The sequence below is a fragment of the Gymnoscopelus braueri genome, assembly GCF_963280865.1.
Source record: "Gymnoscopelus braueri genome assembly, chromosome: 6".
In the NCBI taxonomy this organism is placed as follows: Eukaryota; Metazoa; Chordata; class Actinopteri; order Myctophiformes; family Myctophidae; genus Gymnoscopelus; species Gymnoscopelus braueri.
In genome coordinates this window covers 32,476,093-32,498,225 of record NC_137607.1, presented here as the reverse complement: position 1 = coordinate 32,498,225, position 22,133 = coordinate 32,476,093, and the positions used below count along the sequence as shown (strand labels likewise).

The following is a 22,133-nucleotide window of genomic DNA, read 5'->3' as shown; positions in this document are numbered from 1 at the left end:
GCCCATGTATGACGAAAGGGGACGTCACGAACTTTTTCTTGGCTGTAAGCCCGACCCCTTGGGTCTGGCAACAAAAATAAACAGTACTGGGTTTGGTGATGTTCTATAGCTCTATATTGTCTGAATCAACTTGGTTTGCGTTCGTTTACGTGCTAAAAGAGTGAATTTGAGAGCTGTTTCAGTGTACAGTGTAAGTAAATGATCGAGGAGCATATTTTGTATGATCAATTTCTAATCAATGGAGCAATTATTCTAGATTTCTTGTCCACTTTTGGAGTTAGCCTACATCATGGCAAGGTAACTACACAACCCAAACCTCTACCAAAGTGGTCTTGCCCTTTTAACAGAAAATGCATTTTCAGTGCTCTCTCCTGATTGGCTTAAATTTTGTCACCTATCTGAAAATGTACTATATTCTGTTTACTAAAGAGCTGGAGAGACCCCTGTGACGAACAAACGCTCTGTAGAAATGATCAGAATATAGTACTTTTTAACAAAACAAACAAAATAATACCAAAACATATCACTTACCCTAGACCATTAATATGAATTTATACCAGGGACCTCCCAAAACAAACTAGTAAGGCTACTTCTTGGCCTCAACTACAAAACCCATCTAACCCCTGCTCATTTTGCTAGGATTGGATCGAGTCTGTTTGGTCTGGAGTTACCTTAAAGGTAACTACAGACCAAACAGACTCGTCCAGACTATTGCAGACTACTTCAGACTGCAACAGACTGGTATTCGGTTGGCAAAAGTTGGCATTTAAGTCTGTCAGCCGACTGGCCATTCATGTGCTAATTTGACTTTTAGCCTGCCAGCGTTGCCAGGTCTGCTTATTATAAGCGACTTTGGGCTTGTTTCCCTGCAAAGCCACTTGTACATAGGGATGTTCCCAGCGTTTTTTCTTCACTGACGTGCAGTGGTGTAAAGTAACTAGTACATTTACTTAAGTACTGTACTTAAGTACAATTTTGAGGTACTTTTACTTTACTGGAGTATTTCCAATTGTCTATACTTGTACTGTACTCCACAACAATTATTTGAAATGTTTAGTTACTAGTTACTTTGCAGATATAAATCATTATGAAACATACATTAACCACTTTAGCCCTATTTTATACCTATAAGCTATTTGAAAATAGCAGATCTACAAGCTCACAACGTGTTGCGATGCACGCGTTCTGAGCTTGTAGATCTGCTATTTTCAAACATTTTAGTACTTTTACTTTTGGTCAGAGCCGTCTGGGAGAAATGCGGGGCCCTGTGCGAAGTGGCGTGCGCGCGCGCAGCGCGCGTGCGCATCCCCGCGCGCGCAATTTTTTGGCGGTTTTGGGCGGATATTTCCGAGTTTTTGGTGGTTATTTGCAGTTATTTCTCGGTATAACTCTTAATAAACGTGAATCTGTTCACTAAAAAAAAAATAAAAAAAGTTTTTTTCCCCGTTTTTTTGCGGGGCTCCCCCAAGCGCGGGGCCCTGTGCGACTGCACCGTTCGCACTACCATTCCTGCGGCCCTGCTTTTGGTACTTTAAGTACATTTTTATACCAATACTTTAGTACTTTTACTCAAGTAAATGTTGAATTCCGGACTTTTACTTGTAACAGACTCAGAGTACATCTATTGCACTCAAGCCTGGAATTTCGTCATTTTAGGGGCAAGGCCACTTGGCCTTTGGTGTTGTAATTTTTTGGAAAATAAAATAATTAATTAATTGAAACAAAAATAAAAACAACAAATTAACAATGCAACTAAATAAGATATAATTAAAAATCACATGTTGAATACAGTATTTCAACTAGCACTGAGCTGATTGGCTATGTGCACATGCGTGCACGTGCGCGTGCACGTGACGTCAGAAAATATAGCCCCCCTAGTTCAAAAATCCACAGCTCATCACTGCATATACACAATCAAACTTGTATAACAAACCCTTTAAACGTTTGGTTTGTAAACTCTCTTGAACCTCTTTAATTGGTTCCATCTTTTGGATTGGTTTTTAAGCTTGTGCAGGTGCCTTGTTTGTGCAGGTTCTTTAGATGCCCAACTCACTTGTTTGAGTTGTTGCTTGTGACATCTTAACTTTAACCTACAGTACACACTTTACAAAACCATACACTAAACCAAATCCAATGAATGTGTTAAATTGCATTTAATTAACACCTTTAAACATTATGCAACACTTTAAGACCATCAAAACAAAAGCCACCATTAATAAACTACCAGTGAACAAACCCAACTGACTCATCTGTGAAGGGAGTGACAGTCAAACTCTCTGGCTGCATAGTGCTTGTAAAGGGAATGAGGTGCAATCCAGGGTACTCAAAGTTATCAGCGCCACGCTGCTTACAAACATACCCACACCCGTTCACACAGGCGTGTGGCACACACTGCTGCTAGGGAGCCATTTGACTGGGACACCATATATGGCCAAATGTCCGGAATACATAGAAAAGCCACTTCCGGTACAACAATTTCAGCATAAAACTAAACATTAATAAAGAAAGAAAAACGACAAACAATTACAACAATAAATGATAATGCCAGCAGCTACACTCCCCACCAAATCACTTCTGGGATTTCAAATGACCTTTAAACTCTTAACATAAATATATTAGAACACAATATTTGGAAAGCCTCATGAACCTTGATTTCATCATAATACTTTTAAATTGAAATAATTCATTTCTTCTTTCCAAACTTCTGCTTCTCCTTTGTACAACCCTCAAATCATAAAACTCTTCAATATAACAATTCAAATAAACTTCAAATATGCCAACATTGTGACTTTTTTTTTTCTGATGACAACTGTTTCGGCTTTCTTACTTTGGACTTTCCAGTGTGCATATACACAATCAAACTTGTATAACAAACCCTTTAAACGTTTGGTTTGTAAACTCTCTTGAACCTCTTTAATTGGTTTTTAAGCTTGTGCAGGTGCCTTGTTTGTGCAGGTTCTTTAGATGCCCAACTCACTTGTTTGAGTTGTTGCTTGTGACATCTTAACTTTAACCTACAGTACACACTTTACATAACCATACACAAAACCAAATCCAATGAATGTGTTAAATTAATCTTGCATTTAATTAACACCTTTAAACATAATGCAACACTTTAAGACCATCAAAATAAAAGCCACCATTAATAAATGCTCTTAGTTGATGTGCCGTAACAGACCTGTCACTCTTGGTTCAATAAAACCCTAAAGTCCAGTTTATAGACGACATACACAGAAATTACTTTTTACATGCGCAAGGCATCTTTATTGACAAACAAGGGAGATTCCCTCTATACTACGTGAATAACAGAACAGCAAATTAATGATATTAAAACAATACGACCTGATATATCACGAAGGCAAATCGCTCCACATCTAAGTCTGCATGCAAACAAGCGTTCGGTTGAGCGCCTGGAGAATTCTGAAGTTCTTATCTATTACATTCAGTATATCAACGCTGTGGCTATCAAGGCCTGTCTTCTGACTGCACTCTATAAAGTAAAGGTTGACGGCCCAAGGTTCCACAATGGACCATCATAGTCCATTCGGGACTCATTTGCATAACAATGCGATTTTATCTTTCTTCCTTTTTAACGAATGTCTCTTAATGTCTCTTGAAAGCACATAGTAGCACCACAGTCAGTTCCTTTACGACTGTCGTTGTGCAAAGGGATGAGCTGTAGGGGGTGCTATGGGGGGTCGGCGACCCCTTAGTTCTGGCGCTGGCTGGGGGGCTGGGAGCTCCACATGCACGCGCGAGCACGCACCGTCAGCTGCGGTCTTAACACCTTAAAGTTTAAACAATAGCCTCTCAAGGTTCGCGCCGTCAGCGGCGAGCCGTTCTCAATAGCGTCTACCTGGCTGCTTTGCATAACATTAGGCTACTCGTGAAAAGCCATGGACTTGAATTGAATGTGTACATTGACTACATTCCTCTCACAATGAGACAACAGTCTCTGCACTGCAGAGTGTGAAGGGGATCGCTTAGAAGAGGACCCAGTTCTCTGAGACAAGACAAAGACAAGTTGTCTGATTATTTTAAGTACTTATGTGTGGGTGAGTCTATGTAAAGGGCTTTTATATAAAACGAAAAAGGAAAATAAAATAATTAATTAATTGAAACAAAAATAAAAACAACAAATTAACAATGCAGCTAAATAATAAGATATAATTAGATTAAAAATCACATGTTGAATACAGTATTTCAACTAGCACTGAGCTGATTGGCTATGTGCACATGCGTGCACGTGACGTCAGAAAATATAGCCCCCCTAGTTCAAAAATCCACAGCTCATCACTGGTTGTGCACTAACCTGCTGTACTTCTTGTCCAACGAAACCAGCATGTCTTTGGGGGCGTTCAAGGGATCCCTGCGGCTGCGCTTCCACCGAGCAGCTCCGGCTGTGGTAGAACGGAGCGGGCGCGCAACACCGTGGAACGGTAGGGGAGTCGCATCGGCCCGCTTGGTCGCGGTTCTGCTGGACTGCTGTCGTCTGATAGACGGTAGACCTCTCAGCGGCGCAGGGTGGCCCCCCCCAAACAAACAAACATTAACAATCTCACAACGTTGCTCGTTCGCCAACAAAGACACGCTGGTTTCGTTGGACAAGAAGTACAGCAGGTTAGTGCACAACGACAGTCGTAAAGGAACTGACTGTGGTGCTACTAATCACAGAGAACCAAGAAGCCTGCTGGAAAGAAAGTAGCAGCTAAACGCCTGAAGAAGGCTACCAAGAGCTCCAGAAAGGATCCAGGGCATAACATGAACTGGAGAGGAAAAGGGAAAAAAAGGATGAACTTTAAGGAGCACAGGAAAAAAGGGCTCATAAGATGTGCTAATGTGGGAGGCAAAAACAGTCGACCACCTGACTAAAGCTTACTTTTGCTCATCCTTGGTCACAGGTCTCAAACCAGGTCAAAAGGTTGGACAGTCACAATGTTGGCATATTTGAAGTTTATTTTAATTGTTATATTGAAGAGTTTTATGATTTGAGGGTTGTACAAAGGAGAAGCAGAAGTTTGGAAAGAAGAAATGAATTATATTAATATATAATATTAATTTAAAAGTATTATGATGAAATCAAGGTTCATGAGGCTTTCCAAATATTGTGTTCTAATATATTTATGTTAAAGGAGTTTAAAGGTCATTTGAAATCCCAGAAGTGATTTGGTGGGGAGTGTAGCTGCTGGCATTATCATTTATTGTTGTAATTGTTTGTCGTTTTTCTTTCTTTATTAATGTTTAGTTTTATGCTGAAATTGTTGTACCGGAAGTGGCTTTTCTATGTATTCCGGACATTTGGCCATATATGGTGACCCAGTCAAATGGCTCCCTAGCAGCAGTGTGTGCCACACGCCTGTGTGAACGGGTGTGGGTATGTTTGTAAGCAGCGTGGCGCTGATAACTTTGAGTACCCTGGATTGCACCTCATTCCCTTTACAAGCACTATGCAGCCAGAGAGGTAATTTCATGTCTATTTCAAGTGTATTTTCTTTTGTTATGCTACATGTTTATTGTTTATCTTCCTGATCGTTATTTACTTTTATCAACAGTTTGACGTTGGTTTATATGGAGCCGCAAGAGTGCTTAAATAAACTACCAGTGAACAAACCCAACTGACTCATCTGTGAAGGGAGTGACATGGTCGCTTGTTCCTCTCACATAATCTGGCAACACCGACAGCCCTCTGTTGTCACTGCCACTGCTCTACCAGTCGGCTAAAAAGCTGAACATGTTTGGTCGGCTCTGGGTCGGCCGAAAAGGTCCCGACGGACCCCCCGACGGACCCCTAACCGACTGGACGACGCTTCCCGACGCCAAGTCGGCCCAAAATCGGGCCGACTAGGATTGGTCTGGAGTTAGGTTGAGGACAGAGAGTACAGCAACTTGCTATGGGCCTGGTCTTCAAGATACACCACAACATTGGGATCCCCCTGTATTTGTCTAAATACTTCCTAAATGTTAATGAAGTCCACGATCATAACACCAGAGGCAGCTCCACAAATCATGTGCAACCCAGATTTGGCTCAACAAAGGGAATGAACTCTTTCTCATGCTATTCATCAAAAATGTGGAATGCCATACCAAAAGGAGTAAAGGAGTGTAAAACCCTACTCACCTTCAAAACTGCCCTAAAGATACACCTTCAGGAGGCTGCAATTCGAAAATGGCCCCTGTCTAAGTCTTAACCTACCCCCCTACCCCCCCTTTTCTTTTTCTTTTGTAAATTCTTTTCACTCTTCATACCAGTAACCTGTAAGCTGATTGTATGACGTTCTGTATAGTAGTGTGTATATCTGTCTGTCTCTTATATGTCATCATGATTTGTGTGCATGGGGATCTCATCTTAAACTAGAAAAAGTGCTCCTCGGAGCACAGGTCTCCGCCAGGTCAGGTAGGTTATTGTGGGCCAGCAATGTTCGGAATTCAGTCATTATAGGTGAGTAAAATCTGTAGAAGTTGAGGGATTCATGTTGATGAGGTTATAGCACAGACACTATGTAAAACATAGTCTCGGCCACGCCTTCGGCCTGGCGAAACAATGAACACAGTATGCTGTGTTCTGGTACTTTGTAACTCAGTGGTCATTTCAGTTAACTAAAAGTATTTTTCAACCCTAGATTTGGTCATTTATTAGTTTTAGTTAATTAACTCTAATGACCCTGGTTCATAACAGGTGTTTTGTCTTTAATTGCAGACCAAAGAGCAGGTTTGTGGACCAGCTGCACTCTAAAATGCAGCGGGCGCAGGCTCTGAGAGACGAGGAGAAGTTGTACCGTTATAAAGGAGTTCTCTACCCCGCCGTCATGTGTCCAGAGGAACACCTCAGAGCTCTGGAGAACCTGCAGGCCCGACACGATGACATCCTGCTGGTGGCTTATCCCAAATGTGGTGAGAAGTCACTACTACTGATGTTACTGTTATATCCATCTTTTTTGATCCCCAGGGTTTATAGCAGCACCACAGTATGAAACACACACACATACTACACAGGTATGGGTAGGGTAGGGAGACGCAAACATGTAGCAAGGTATTCACAATTTAAAATAAGATATAAATCAGACATAAAGCCTGTCCATCTGCACTTGGACTAACCGGGTTAGAATAATGTATGATAGGTATAAATATCATGTAAATCTATTACCTGTGATATGGGCATAATATTAGAACATTTAATAAATACCCTTTTTTGCGGTTTTCAAATATTCTTTTTACACAGAATCAAATGTGGTTCCAGGCTTAAAATAATGAATATAAATATTTTCAGAAATCTCTATGGGAAAAATGTATGGGCTTCTATCTGTGGAACCACAAAATGGCCGCCACTGCTATGCCCTAGTATACATGTACATACAGACTATCAACAGTTGATGTGATGTGAGGCTAATGTGTACTGCCAGCTACACAGTAGGAGTACATAGGTACATTTGTGTGTGTGTGTGTGTGTGTGTGTGTGTTAGGTTTCAACTGGATCTGGAGCATTGTGGGGAAGATGGTGGCAGCAGCTAAAGGTGCTGATGCAGTGTCCAAGATGCCTCCACTCATGGAATTCTTCGGACCAGAGCTCTTTTTTTTGTTCTCTAAATTTTTATCCCGCGATTTTTGTAACCCATTTTTTTCACCCGGTGCCAATTTCCTAAGTGATCCTGGGCACTACACCAGCCCTACACCAGTATTACACCTGTCACCCCACAGTAGGGAGGCCAGGGCCGAGCTCATGCTTCCTTCAGGCATGAGAGCCAACTGACCTTCTTGTCACCTGACAGGGGGGAGTTTCCCTGGTTGGACGTAGCGCGTGGAAGGAACACGTTATTCCAACCAGTTCCCTTCCCCTCCATCAGGCGCCCCGGCTGTCATGGGGGAGGCGGTATAGTGACCAGGATTACTACATGTTTTTGTGAGGGTATTAACTACCCTAGGAGACACGGGGAGAACATGCAAACTCCACACAGAGTAGGCCCTTTCGCCAACCCCACCTAGGGTATGGGCACTGATGACGCGGAGGAGAAGACACGCCCCCAGTGCCCACAGCGTCCCCGGCGGGAATCGAACCCAGGACCTTCTAGCTGTGAGGCGACAGCGCTACCGACTGCGCCACCGTGCCCCATCGGACCAGAGCTCTTAAAGGTAAACTGCACGTGTGTGTGTGTGTGTGTGAGTGTGGGTGTGTGTGTTCAATTGAAAAGAAGGCACATACAACGTCAAAAGCGTGTTTGAGCCCTGTGAGTTTTTGCACACTCACGGGAGTATGTGCACTCACGGGGTGGTGCACTTGGTCAGCCCAAGTGTGTACACCAATCAGTGATGTGTATGTGTCACCCTTGGCTTCCAGTGACCGTTCAAAACCCTTCACTTCTTGTCTCCCTCCCAGGTCGTAGGTCAGAGCCCCTCGCCCAGGGTCCTGGGAACCCACCTGCACCCTGACAACATCCCACCTTCTTTTTACACCAGCAAGACTAAGGTCAATGCCCAGACACACCTACATTCACACGTGACATGGGAACAATCTTAATAGCACGCACGCATGCACGCACGCACGCACGCACGCACACACACACACACACACACACACACACACACACACACACACACACACACACACACACACACACACACACACACACACACACACACACACACACATATGCGAGCGCGCACACACGCACGTATGCATGCACATATGCACACTAGTTCATGTACTGTATAATGAATCTCAGAGGCAAATATTGTACTTTTTCTCCACTACGATAATTTGAAACGTTTGTTAGTTACTTTGTAGATTTGAATTATTATTACAAAACATACATTAACCTCTTCAGCCCTATTTAAACTTTGACTATTTGAAAATAGCCGATTTACAAGCTCACCGTGTATTTGTGTTTCTGTTAGATGTTGGTGATGTTCAGGAACCCTAAAGACACATTGGTATCAATGTATCACTTCTCCAAAAACAACCCTATAGTACCATCTGTGAAGTCCTGGGAGTCATTCTACAGGCAGTTCATGACAGGAGACGGTAACTATGTACTGTACTATATACATATGTATAGTAGGTAACCAGGGATAGGGAGGGAAAACCATTGCTCTGCTTTTGATATTATATTATATATTTTGAATATATATATATTGTTTTATCCCTGCTTTCGGGTCAGACTGGATTAAATACATGCATTTCCTTTTGGGAAAGACTGTCTGATATGTTTGATACTTACAGTATGTTTGATGATGAGCTATTTGATAAATAAAAAAGTATGCTAACAGCATTAACCCAGGTGTTCAGAAGCTATATGTGCCACCACCCCCCCTTGTGGACAATCAGCATTAACAGTGAAATAGTTGTTCATTGGACAAACCTTATTTCAAAGTTACGTGCTACGTGCTGTCTGTCTGTCTGTCTGTCTGTCTGCAGTTCCTTGGGGTTCATATTTTGACCATGCACTGGCATGGGAACAGAGGATGAGCAGTCCTAACGTGATGGTCATCACCTACGAGGAATTAAAACAGGTCAGAGACATAACGCAACCAGTACATACCTGATATCATCTCTGTCGGGTGGAAACCTCATGTCCAAAACTGTTGCTTTTTAGGATTCAAATTCAAAAGTATCAAAAGTAGCAGATCTACAAGCTCAAAACGCATCGCTTTGCGCTGTGTTTTGAGCTTGCAGATCTGCTTCTTTTGATACTTTTGTGTGACGCTGTAGTGTGATCAAGTAGGACACTCATTTGCGAAAAATCACAAAAAGTTAGAATATGGAGATAAGAGGTTTCTGCTCAACATTAACGATATACAGCATTATTTATGCCAAACTTTGGAACTATGCAGTGGTGGGAATTAACTATTGTAAGTACCTTTAATCAAGTAAGTGTACTTATTCGAGTACTCAAGTTTTTTGTTCATTTTCTGGAAACGAACAAACAGCCAGCATTTTTTGCTATGATAGATATTGTTCCTTATGCCATGTGTTTTAAAAGTTTTATGTCATGGACCCCAAAATTGAATATGTTTCGGCTTTAATTTAAACTTGGCCGACGCCCGTGGGAACATGTGCCCCTCCAGTTGTGTAATACTGTCCCCGATGTCAGAGTACCCGTTGTATCCGTTTTATATTTTAATTTGTTAGTTTTATATACAGCACAAAAAAAGATAGAAAAAACATTCAACAGACTTCGACTCTTCCCTCTTTGACAATGGCCATGGCGAGATTCCTGGCCAATGCCAGCCTGAAGAGCTCCACTTTGGTGACATCTTCCTCCTGTATGGGACCGTCTGGGCTGGGAGCGCTGGTCTGGAACGGGGAGGTCAGCTCCTCCAGGAAGGACATCAGCTCATAGGTTTGCTCCGCTGAGAAGATCACCTCTTTCTGCTCCATTAGTGGCACGGCGTCAGTCAGCAGGGTCCACCAGAAGCTGCGCGGCGCGATCTTCGCCGTCATGAGGGAGACGAGGAGAGTGCCGGCTTCTTTGAAGCGCTTCTCTTCGTACAGCTTGTGGAACTCACGGTACTTCCCCAGGAACGTGAGTCTGTCGCTGAGCAGCATGTCCGCACCTAGGTTGTCAATCAGGTCCACATCTGAAAAGGTCCCTTGGGCACAGTAGTCCTGCAAGAACTTCTCGGATACGAGGGTGGCGAGGGCGGCGTCCTTGGCCCTGATGGTCCAGGACAGAGCAGGTCCCAGACGACTGTTCCTCAGAGCTCGATTGGCCATGATCTTACAAACGCTCCTCACCTGTTCAGACATCTGCCTCTCTTCACAGATCCGGATCACCTCGAGGGCCTTGTGCTCCGTGTCCAGCGGCACGCGCTCCATCTGCCGCTCCAGGTACGCGCGGCCGAACTCTGGACAATGGTCGTAGTAATCCACCGCCAGCTGCCACAGGCTGTGATGGGTGAAGAGACCGGAGGCGTACTCCAGCAGGAGGAACTCCCTCAGTTTGGAACCAAAGTGTAGATTGTGGGACTGGAACAGATTGCAGTGATCCAGGAGATCCGTCAAATGAGCCACAAACCACCAGTTGTTCAGAGCGACGCTGCAGTCTTTGATGACCTGGTGGATGTCAAACTCAAAGGCCAATAGAATGTTGTCCAGAGGCTCTGGGACGCTCCCCGAGCCAAGAAACATGGTCATGCATGACTGTGCGTAGTAATGCAGCTCAGTGGGTTTGATGGTGGGGTGAGAGTAGAGCAGTGTGGTGATCATGAAGTGGTACCAGGTACTAAGCAGGTCCTTGTGCGCCAGCAGGGTGTCTTCATCCCCCACCAGGATCTTACAGATGACCTCTAGGTGAGGGCTGTTGGAAAACGAGTTGTTCTGCAGGCAGCGGTCGACCTCCTCGTGCCAGTGTCTCCACTTCACGTCGAACTCCGCCAGCATCTGCGCCCCACAAGGGTCGTAGGCGGGCATCTGGCTGAGCAGGTTGTCCATCAGTTTGAATATGTCCCTGGCCGCAGGTTGCAGGAAAGCCTGTTTCATCAGCATCTGTCGGGCATCCTCCAGCCTGCCCAGAACGTAGCTCATCACCACCTCCCAGTAGCCGTGGTGTTCGCGGGGCTCTTGCTCTGCAGAACCTCTCTGACCTTCTTCTCCACGTCCACCTTGTGGAGCCTGGTCCAGGCCAGCAGGTGGAACATGAGGGCGCCCGCTGGGGCAGCCTCGATGAACAGCACTTCACACAGATTCCAGATCAACTCTATGGCCCGCAGAATGGACACCTGATTCCTACACCCGTTGGCTTTACAAAAATATTTGTAAAGATACTTTTGCGATTAGAAAAAGATTCAAGTTGGGGTTAGGGTTAGGATTAGACATTTAGAAGTTTGGTTTAGGGATTAGAGATAGAGCTATTCCTGATTTACACTTAGTTGCGCGCTGGTGTCGTGCACCGGCTTTAGGCTTACGGGTAAAAATGTAAAATTTTTCATAGGCGATTTTTGCTTCTGCAGCAGGGGGGGCAAAAGAAATATTCGCCACTGGTCTGGGGGGAAGTTAGCTATTCAGCAGCCTACTACCATGCAGTGACCCTGTGGCTGTGTGCGGAGTCACTTGCAACTTGGCAGCATCTCAGCTGTCTGTGTCTCTTACACTGACTCCCACTCAGCTTTCCTATACTGTCTGTCTCTCCGACACTGTCTCCCTCTCATCGTTCCTACTGTCTGTCTCTCTCTCCGTCCTACACTGTGTCCCTCTCGGCTTACCTACTGTCTGTCTCTCCAACACTGTCTCCCTCTCAGTTGTCTACTGTCTATCTCTCAGCTTTCCTGCCGTCTGTCTCTCCTACACTGTGTCCCTCTCATCTTGCTCTCTGTTCTTGTCTCTACTTCTAGGTGAAGTAGGAGACTGGAGGAGTCACTTCACACCGGAACAGAGTGTTGAGATGGACCAGGTCTTCAACAAACACCTGACAGGAACCAGGCTAGGAGACAAACTCAACTACCAGCTGCACTGTCAGTAGGGAACTCAGTTCACATCAAAAAAAGAGAGAGGAAAGAAATATTACAATTTTGTTCTACCACATTGACTCTAAAGCTTCCCTATCTGGGGTGAACATTCTGCAAAAATATCAGATATACTAATAGCTTGTACATCTTGTCGGATGACTATTTCTGAATGCTGACAACGAGGTTTCGTGTTTAGAGAAAAAAGGAGCGGATCTAGTACGTATATAGGGTTTAAGTGGTTACAAATGAATCATTACTTATGATGACAGTATAAATTTGTTTAAGTATGTCATACTATAACCACACATGAGCATTACTGTACCTCCTTCAGCTGTCAGCGACTACATGATTTGTACTCATTGTTTATACATACATATTATTATTTACGTTGCATATCACTATACCTTATATAATTTATATCACACACGCACGCATGCACGCACACATGCACGCATGCACTCGCACACACACACACACACACACACACACACACACACACACACACAGCACCTAACACTTTATATCCTGCATTGTGCAATTGACATTGTACTGTATTTTATATTATACTGTTTCTTTTTTGTTTACTGCTTTTGTTGTGATTTTATTGCTGTTTTTGACTGTCACAGTACTGAAAATCCCAAAATTCTACTCTCGTATGCTTATATAATGGGATGTAACAATAAAGAATCTGGAAATCTTGAAAAGCATGCTCTCAACCTTTTTACATTGTCTGACATTCTGTGTTCTCAGATCAGTGGACAGAATAAATGCTGGTCTCGACACAAACATCTTTAGACAGAGAAGATGTACATGAACACAAAACATTGTGGTTTATGTCTGTTGAAGAAATTATCTATTTTTGATCATTTCCTTTATCTGAACATCTCATGGCATATTTTAAACTCACTTTAAACCACAAGAGAAAAAACAACCCTACAGCATTTCTTTTAAAGGCAGCTGATTACATTAAATATATTCACAGCCACTCTGTTCAGAAGCAGGACATTCTTATCAAACCACATGTTGTAACTCTCAGGTGGTCCTTGACTTTATTTAGTGTCCAGCGTGTACACTGACTTTCCACTGGGTACAAGGACCTGTCTAGTGTCTACTATTTGTTTCCAGTATTCTTCCACTGTTTGTGCTTGCGTGCGTGCACATGTGTGACACCTAGTATGTGTCCATTTGGTTGCATTTGTATATATCTGAGTTCAAATGAAATGCGTAGGATTTTACAGTAGACTGGGGTCCCTGGGATAAACATTGTAGCAAATGGGTCTGTGGTCTTGCATGCATATCAAACTGAGGGTCCTAGAAATCCAAAAGGTTGAGAATGACTGCTGTAGATTATGTCGAATCCCAGACAAACATGAATGATGTTCCACAGAAACAGCTAGTAATGTCATCACCCAACTAACTTCTGGTCAAGTCTTACTATGTGACCGGTTAAACATCCTTCATGTTTGTCTGTGATGAAATGTGAAGTGTGTCAAGTGTTTAACATTGACACGCACGCGCACACACACACACACACACACACACACACACACACACACACACACACACACACACACACACACACACACACACACACACACACACACACACACACACACACACACACACACACACACACACACACACACACACAGGCTTCTTGGAAAGATCATAATGAAGAGTTTAAGGGTTATTTTGCTCTGAGGACCTAGTGTCCATGAGTCAATACTTTACCTGCAGATCTATTGGAGACTGACAGACACTCACTCTCAGTTACAAAGTGGAAAAATAAATAACTTGAACAAGATGCACCTTTTACATTGTTTAATATACTTTGTTCTTAGATCAGTGGAGAGAATAAATGCTGGTCTCTCTCGACACAAACATTGTTAGACAGACAAATGCAAATGAACACTGTGCAAATGAACACTGTTGTATCTGGACCATTTCATTTAAACATCTTTAACTCAGTGAGGCACATCACACGCACACCATAAAACAACAGCTGATTACATTAAACATATTCACACTCTTTTCAGAGGCAGGACAGCCATCCTTGCCACTGCCAGATCTTATCAAACCACATGTTGGAACTCTCAGGTGGTCCTTGACACAATTTAGTGTCCGGTACACTAACTTTCCACTGGTGTGCGAGGAGGGAGAGTATAAAAGGTGGCTGCAAGCCTGCACCATACCTTTCGTGATTCAGCTTCAAGATGAAGAGCTGTGGGGCTTTGCTTGTTTTACTGTTCTGTCTGTCTGGGGCCGGAGCTCAAGGACAGAATGTTCTGGTCAATGAGAGAGAGAGCAATGTTGAACCAGGTAACCTCTTACAACCTGACCTCTGGGGGGAGCTGAAAGAGCTTAGAGACATGGTGGTAGTCCAACAAGAGAAGCTGAGGAACATGGAGGCCAGGGTGGCAGCCAGCGAGGAAGAAGCCAAGAAGCAGGGGATGTTTATGACAGGTTAGCATGGTCATAATGGAGCTTGAAGGCGTTGTAGGTACAGGCTGAAATGTGTTTAAAATGTTTCATACTTTAACATAATGTTTCTCTGTGATATTTTTTAGTAATGGCTGCCAAATTGAGTGCTAGCGAGAGCCACGTGAAAGACCTCCAGGCCAGACTCAGTACCAGTGAGAGCCATGTTGAAGACCTCCGAACCAGACTCAGTACCAGTGAGAGCCATGTTGAAGACCTACGAACCAGACTCAGCACCAGCGAAGGCCAGGTTGAAGGCTTGAAGGAAAGATGTGAAGGTATTTTGAGCAGGATGGTGTTCAGTTGAAAAGGCACTTACTTTGGTGTTAATTACTTTCATTGATCTCAGAGAATAGATTTTGATAATGTAATTTACTTTATAGTTTATCCATATATAACACAGAATCGATTTCAAAATACTCATCACCACCTTCAAAGCCCTCAATAACCAGGCTCCCCGCTACCTCTCTGACCTCATCAAACACCACGCCCCCTCCCACTCCCTCAGGTCAGGTGATGCAAACCTCCTGGACTTCCCCATAAAACAAAAAAAACACACCTGGGGTGACAGGGCTTTTTCAGTTGCAGCCCCCACCCTTTGGAACCCACTCCCACATCACACCAAAGCTGCCCCCACTCTTGCCGTGTTCAAAGCCTCCCTCAAAACCCACCTTTTCAGACTTGCTTTCCCCACCTAACTCAAACCAAACCAACTCCTCCTTAGTCTTAGCTTAACCCATTTTGGGCGGGAACCCCTATTTGTAACTATACCTTTCAAGACGGGAACCCCTTTTGGGGTTGGTGTTGCTATGTACAGTATATAGCAACATCATTTTTCATCAATAAATATTTGAAGTTTTTCAGAAAACCTAGGTCAGGATTTAGAAGGCGTTTTTAGAATCGGCCTCAGGTCTAAATGGGTTAATGTTTTTTAGCCTTCTAACTTTTTTTTTTTGCTCCTAAATAGAATTGTTTATTTTAAGCTGTTTTGTAAAGCGACTTTGGGTACTAAAAAAAGCACTATATAAGTCTGATGTATTATTATCATATAATCCACATGGGAAAACTACTCAACACTGTAACTGCATGAGTATTTGCTGTATGATTGACTTAATGCTAATGTTGTACTGATTTCAGCCCATCTTGCTCAGCTGTCCACCATAGAAACCAGGCTGACTGCTGCTGAAAGCCAAGTGCAGGAACTGTGGAGTAAGTATAGTTTAGTAGTATCATAGTTTATATACTAATATACTATAAGTATGTTTATATACTAGTATACTATAAGTATGTTTATATACTGATATACTATAAGTATGTTTAGCAAATATCATGTTCTAAAATGAAGACTGAATACTAAGCATTATATTCCCCACATTGGCATAGAAAACTAAATTATTTGAAACTAGTAATCTAAGTGAATTTATAATCATATCAGTGTCCATAGTTAAAAAGAACCCTAGCATGCCTATTCTTTGGCAAACATTTGGCAAAAAATAGCAGATCTACAAGCTCACAATGTGCCACAATGCAATATATCGTGAGCTTGTAGAGCTGCTATTTTCGCCAAAGAGATTTGGTGTAGAGTGAAATACTAGTAGACCTATGCAGCCCTGGGGTACCCCATACAGTCAGGTTTAAGTGGTTATTAATGAGCAATTATGTGCGAATGTTGATGGTACTGCTCACAGAATGTTATATTTAACCAAACTGTATAAACTTCCACTATTAAAATGTCAGTGATGAGGATCTGACCAATTGGGTGAATGAAGGAATTATGTTTAGACAATTATGGTTGTTATTATTTTGTCATTCCTGAGATGTTGCACCTGACCTTTTATTTAAATATAGATTAATGCATTTATTACAATGAACTATTACAATGATATTTACTGGTCCTCATATTGTAAACTAAGAGATAGCAACTACTACTTCAACTGATGCAACTACTGTAGACCTTTAAAAAACAAGAAAGAGAGATCAAATCCCATAAATAACCAATAAATCTTGCCCTTGTACTTCATTTAAACCTTATGCTTGGTTTTCTGGATTTCCAAGGGCTATATCCCTATCCTGTTCAAACTCTACACTAAATAACTTTGCTGAAAAAAGCAGATCTACAAGCTCACATTGGCTATTTTTGCCTGCCTCAGAATAGGGTAAGGTACAAGAAGGTGGCCGCACACACTGGTAGCCAAAGTGCCAATACTTTATTTTAGGAGGCAGAGTAAAAAGAAACCAAAGTTTCGGCAGGTAACTGCCTTCTTCAGGGCCTTCACCATACCCTGAAGAAGGCCAAAACGTTGGTTTATTTTTACTCTGCGTCCAAAAATAAAGTTTTGGCACTTTGGCTACCAGTGTGTGCAGCCACCTTCTTGTCTCTTGAAGACTACTATTTAGATTATTCTGCCATGGCCGGCACAACTACCAGGACTTTGTGTGCGTAGCATTCTCGTGCACAATGCTATAGGGTAAGGGCTCAAGTTGTTAATAATTATAAATAATAATAAATCCTGCCTATATATTTGACATGTACTGTAGTGTTTAGTTTTAGTATTTTGTCTTGTTGAAGATGATAAACTGCTCTACTTCAAGACAACACCTAATACATTTGATTGATGGATTGGCTTAATAGTTTAATATATACGTTTATAATATGAAAAACAATTTGATAATTCTCCTGTTGACAGACAAACCAAAGGTGGCCTTTTCTGCTGGTTTGAGTAATGATGGACAAGTTGGACCGTATGGTTCTGATACCACTCTCGTCTACAAGAAGGTCTTCACTAACATCGGCAACTCATACAATCCATCTACAGGTAGGTGGTGATTAGGTCATCGTCACCTTGCTAAACTAATGGCTTTTTCGAGGGAAATTTATATTTTTGCCTAAATCAGCTCATCATGACACTGGTCACCTGGCACCTCTGGTAAAATAACCTATATCCTTATTGAAAGGGATTGTGACTTATAGGCCATATGGCCTAAGTCACAAAGACAATGTGACCAGGCCAAAACAAAATTGTCCTAAGTCTGGAGTAAGTCATACTCCATTAATAATTTGGCCTAAGTCAGGTTTACGATTGCCTAATTCAAAACACAAGTCATTTAATCCTCTTATGTTACATAACTGAGAGACAGTATTATTTGTATGTCAATAGTAATATATTGCTAAACACTTTTTGGGTGAAATGATTAAGAAATATCATATAGTTTGTTTTCGTTCATTTTTTTTCTGTTTTCTGAAGAACCTGACATGACATAGGCCATTATCTTAGCAAGGTGACGTCATGTTAATTAACTTTAAACCATCAATTTCCTCTCACCAACTAATTACACAACTGACATATGTATCAGATATAAACAATGTATATAGTATGCTACACATTGAAATCAATAGTCAGGATGGGATGAGGGAATTTTCACCACTTAACCACACAAAAAAAAGATATATATATATATATATATATTTTGAAGAGTGCTGGTCTACAATGGCACACCTTGTAGATCTTCTATTTATTATAAATTAATAATGTTTCAATAGTTTGTTTCTCTCTCTCTCTCTCTCTCTCTCTCTCTCTCTCTCTCTCTCTCTCTCTCTCTCTCTCTCTCTCTCTCGCTCTCTCTCTCTCTCTCTCTCTTTCTTTCTTTCTTTCTTTCTTGCCCAAAATTGGGATGCCAAGGTTGAAATGATTCATGTCAATCGTCTTGTGTTTTCAAAGTGTTCAAATAATGACATTTTGGTTAAAATCATTGTCTTCTTTTCCTCAATACGGTAGGATGGTTCATTCACATAGTTATATTCAATTCGTAGGTGTCTTCACAGCACGAATGAAAGGAGTCTATCAGTTCAGATATACTGCAGCTGGCACCTGGTCATCGGAGCATGTGTGCATCTACATGTATAAAAATGGACAGCAACTCATTGGTAACGCTGGAACCAATAATCATGGAGCTAGTAATGAATACGTATCTAGTGGAATGATCATAGAGCTGGAGGAGGGGGACACAGTTTACATGCGTTTACCTCGAGGGATCAGGCTCTATGATGACGGATGGAACCACAACATTTTGAGTGGTTTTCTGGTCTATTCTATGTAGCTTTGGTACTGGTACCATTACTTTATAGAGCTCCATAATGCTCATATTCATCCGGTCAATAAACACATATTCAAAAGCATGGTTGTCTTTCTATTGTACTGTTTAACTTCAATACATCTAGAAGGACAATATATATATATATTTTATCACACACAAAAAAAGAAACAAAATGACAAATATGGAATCAGAACAGAATCATAATTATTTGTATTTGTAAAACAGATGTGTACTCGTAGCAATTCGTAACAAACAGTCTCAAATATATTGTAAGTGAGAGTGTAATCAGATTTGTACTTGAGCAACTAAGAGCAATTTGTAACTCTTATAGAGTACAGAAGTCCTGACGTCACTCGTTCATCCCCTCGGTCGTAAAGTAATTTCTCTATGGAGAATAACATTGGGTCATCTTAGAATCGTCTCATATAAGAATTGTGGTCCAAATATATACACAACATTATTACTGTACCTCCTTCGGCTGTCAGATTCTGACTACATGATATGTAAACACTGTTTACATGTATACATATTATGAGTTACGTTTCTACTCTTGTATGCTTATACTGTATATAATGGGATGTAACAATAAAGAGTCTGGAAATCTGGAAATTGGAAAAAGAAATAGCTTTAATAAGATGCACCTTTTTACATTGTCTGACATTCTTTGTTCTCAGATCGTGGACAGAATAAATGCTGGTCTCGACACAAACATCTTTAGACAGAGAAGATATACATGAATACAAAACATTGAGGTTTATGTCTGTTGAAGAAATAATCTATTTTTTAAGTAATCATTTCATTTATCTGAACATCTCAGTATACTGTATTTGACATTTATATCCATTTGACCATTATATCAACGGACCAAGAACAACACACGATCACGGAATGAAAATAAACAAAGTCTAGACACTCAAGCCCACAGTACCACCAAGGCTCGTAAAAATAGTAACTTGTTACTTTTGGAAAATACTAACTGTTATTGTTACTCAAAACGTGAAAGTAATTAGTTATATTAGGCTACTAGTTATTGGAAAAAGGTAATAATACACTGCTCAAAAAAATTAAGGGAACACTTTGATCCCTTAGTTCTTTTGAGTTTTTTCATGAACTGTGTACATACTGCTAACGAAAAAACTCAAGAGAATTAAGGGATCAAAGTGTTCCCTTAATTTTTTTGAGCAGTATATACTTTTTTCGTTAAGTTAAGTTACTTTCCCACACTGCTCACAAACCGTTGACTTTAATTGTTTCATTGTCTGACACACCTCATACACTCCATTAATCCATTGTCTTAAAACATAAAAATACTAGTATCCCTTGGGATTGAACAGATGTTTTTACATTTTCAGGGAATCTTGTTGTCTTGTTGTCCTCATATGATGCAATCATGTACGAGTACATCATACAATACCACAAATCTCCTGCATCATATTAATGAGCATGTCACCCCGACACTTTATGAGTCACCAAAATCATTCAAACAATTTTTTTAAAGAATACATTTTAGAATATGTTTTGAATATTATAATGAAAAAATATGTATATATATATATATATATATATATATATATATATATATATATATATATATATTTATTTATATTTATTTTAAAGGAAAAAATCACACCCAGTGTGAAGAGAGTGGTGCCTTTCATGAGTTCATTTCATTAGTTACTTTTTACAGACGTTGATGACTTCAATGTATTTTTACTCATTTTAAGTACTTGAAAATGTTTGTACAGATGTGTACGTGTTTTTACTAATTTTAACATCTTTTAAGTATTTTTACGCATTTTAAGTATTTTTACTCATTTAAAGTGTTTTACTCAGTTTAGGAACTTTAAAGTATCTTTAGTAATATTTAAGTATTTTTACTCATTTTAAGTATTTTTACTCATTTTAAGTATTTTTACTCAAAAGTGTGTGTGTGTACTGTACTGTACTGTACGGTCTGTACTGTACTGTACCTGTACTGTACCTCTACCTGTACCTGTACTGTACGTACTGTACTGTACTGTACTGTACTGTACTGTACTGTACTGTACTGTACTGTACTGTACGTACTGTACTGTACTGTACGGCCTGTACTGTACTGTACTGTACTGTACTGTACGCTCTGTACTGTACTGTACTGTACGGTCTGTACTGTGCTATACTGTACTGTACGGTCTGTACTGTACTGTACGGTCTGTACTGTACTGTACTGTACTGTACTGTACTGTACTGTACTGTACTGTACTGTACTGTACTGTACTGTACGGTCGTACTGTGCGGTCTGTACTGTACTGTACTGTACTGTACTGTACTGTACCTCTACCTGTACTGTACTGTACTGTACTGTACTGTACGTACTGTACTGTACGGTCTGTACTGTCTGTACTGTACTGTACTGTACGGTCTGTACTGTACTGTACCTGTACCTGTATGGTTGCATCTTTGTGTTGCAATCAGCCGCAGCTGTTGAGGCTGTGCTCAAACATACAGAGAGGCTGTGCTCATACGGACACACAGACGGACGGACACACAGACGGACACACAGACACGGTCAAATGTAGGAGTGGTTGGCACCACTCAAAAAAGAGTGCCACGGACATAGACAAGTCTTGCCACGGACATGTTTGTCCATGTACGGACATGTTGATGACCCCTGGTTCAGAAGGAGCTATTTGCTACCAGGCAAAGGAGGGCAGAACTGGACAAGTAAAGCTGGTTGTCGTTAGTTGAGAGACAGTGTTTCAAAGTGTCCAATAACGACAATAACAACTACTAATATACAAGCAGCGATAATACGGGGCCAGTGATTGCAGAAAGAAAAAAGAAAGAAGCAATGATAAGTAATATGCACAATAAGCCGTAGAAACATAGAAGACCAAACTTGAGAGAAAGAAAACCATGCAATTAACATGAGCATTTTAAACCTTCACTAACCCTAACCTCAGTAAAACTATGCCTACCCCTAACCTCAAGAAATACTATGCGTAAGCCTAAAGGTCCTTACACACCGGGGTGATTTTTTCGTGCGAATAATACGCTTTTTTTTAAAACCTTATAAAGTCAATGCAAGCGTAAAAAGCGGAAAAGCGAAGCGAAAAAGCGTCTTTTAATTATTCGGAACGAGT

At 41.3% G+C, this 22,133-nt stretch overlaps 1 protein-coding gene and 1 pseudogene across 2 annotated transcripts; one reads left to right on the top strand and one right to left on the bottom strand.

Moving 5' to 3' along the window:
- Window positions 1–4,342: 4,342 nt before the first annotated feature.
- Window positions 4,343–9,537, top strand: LOC308086885 (sulfotransferase 6B1-like; the record flags this gene model as incomplete). The annotated part of the gene is made up of 6 exons (XM_080430527.1): window positions 4,343–4,620; window positions 6,698–6,891; window positions 8,117–8,127; window positions 8,372–8,461; window positions 8,890–9,016; window positions 9,410–9,537. The coding sequence occupies 6 exons, from the start codon at window positions 4,343–4,345 to the stop codon at window positions 9,535–9,537; spliced, it is 828 nt and encodes a 275-aa protein (XP_080286653.1).
- A 622-nt stretch (window positions 9,538–10,159) lies between these two features.
- Window positions 10,160–14,489, bottom strand: LOC308086884 (nuclear pore complex protein Nup85-like; annotated as a pseudogene). Its single transcript has 3 exons — window positions 14,466–14,489; window positions 12,279–12,337; window positions 10,160–11,719 (listed from the first exon to the last, which is right to left on the bottom strand). The product of its transcript is annotated as a nuclear pore complex protein Nup85-like (transcript).
- Window positions 14,490–22,133: the final 7,644 nt, after the last annotated feature.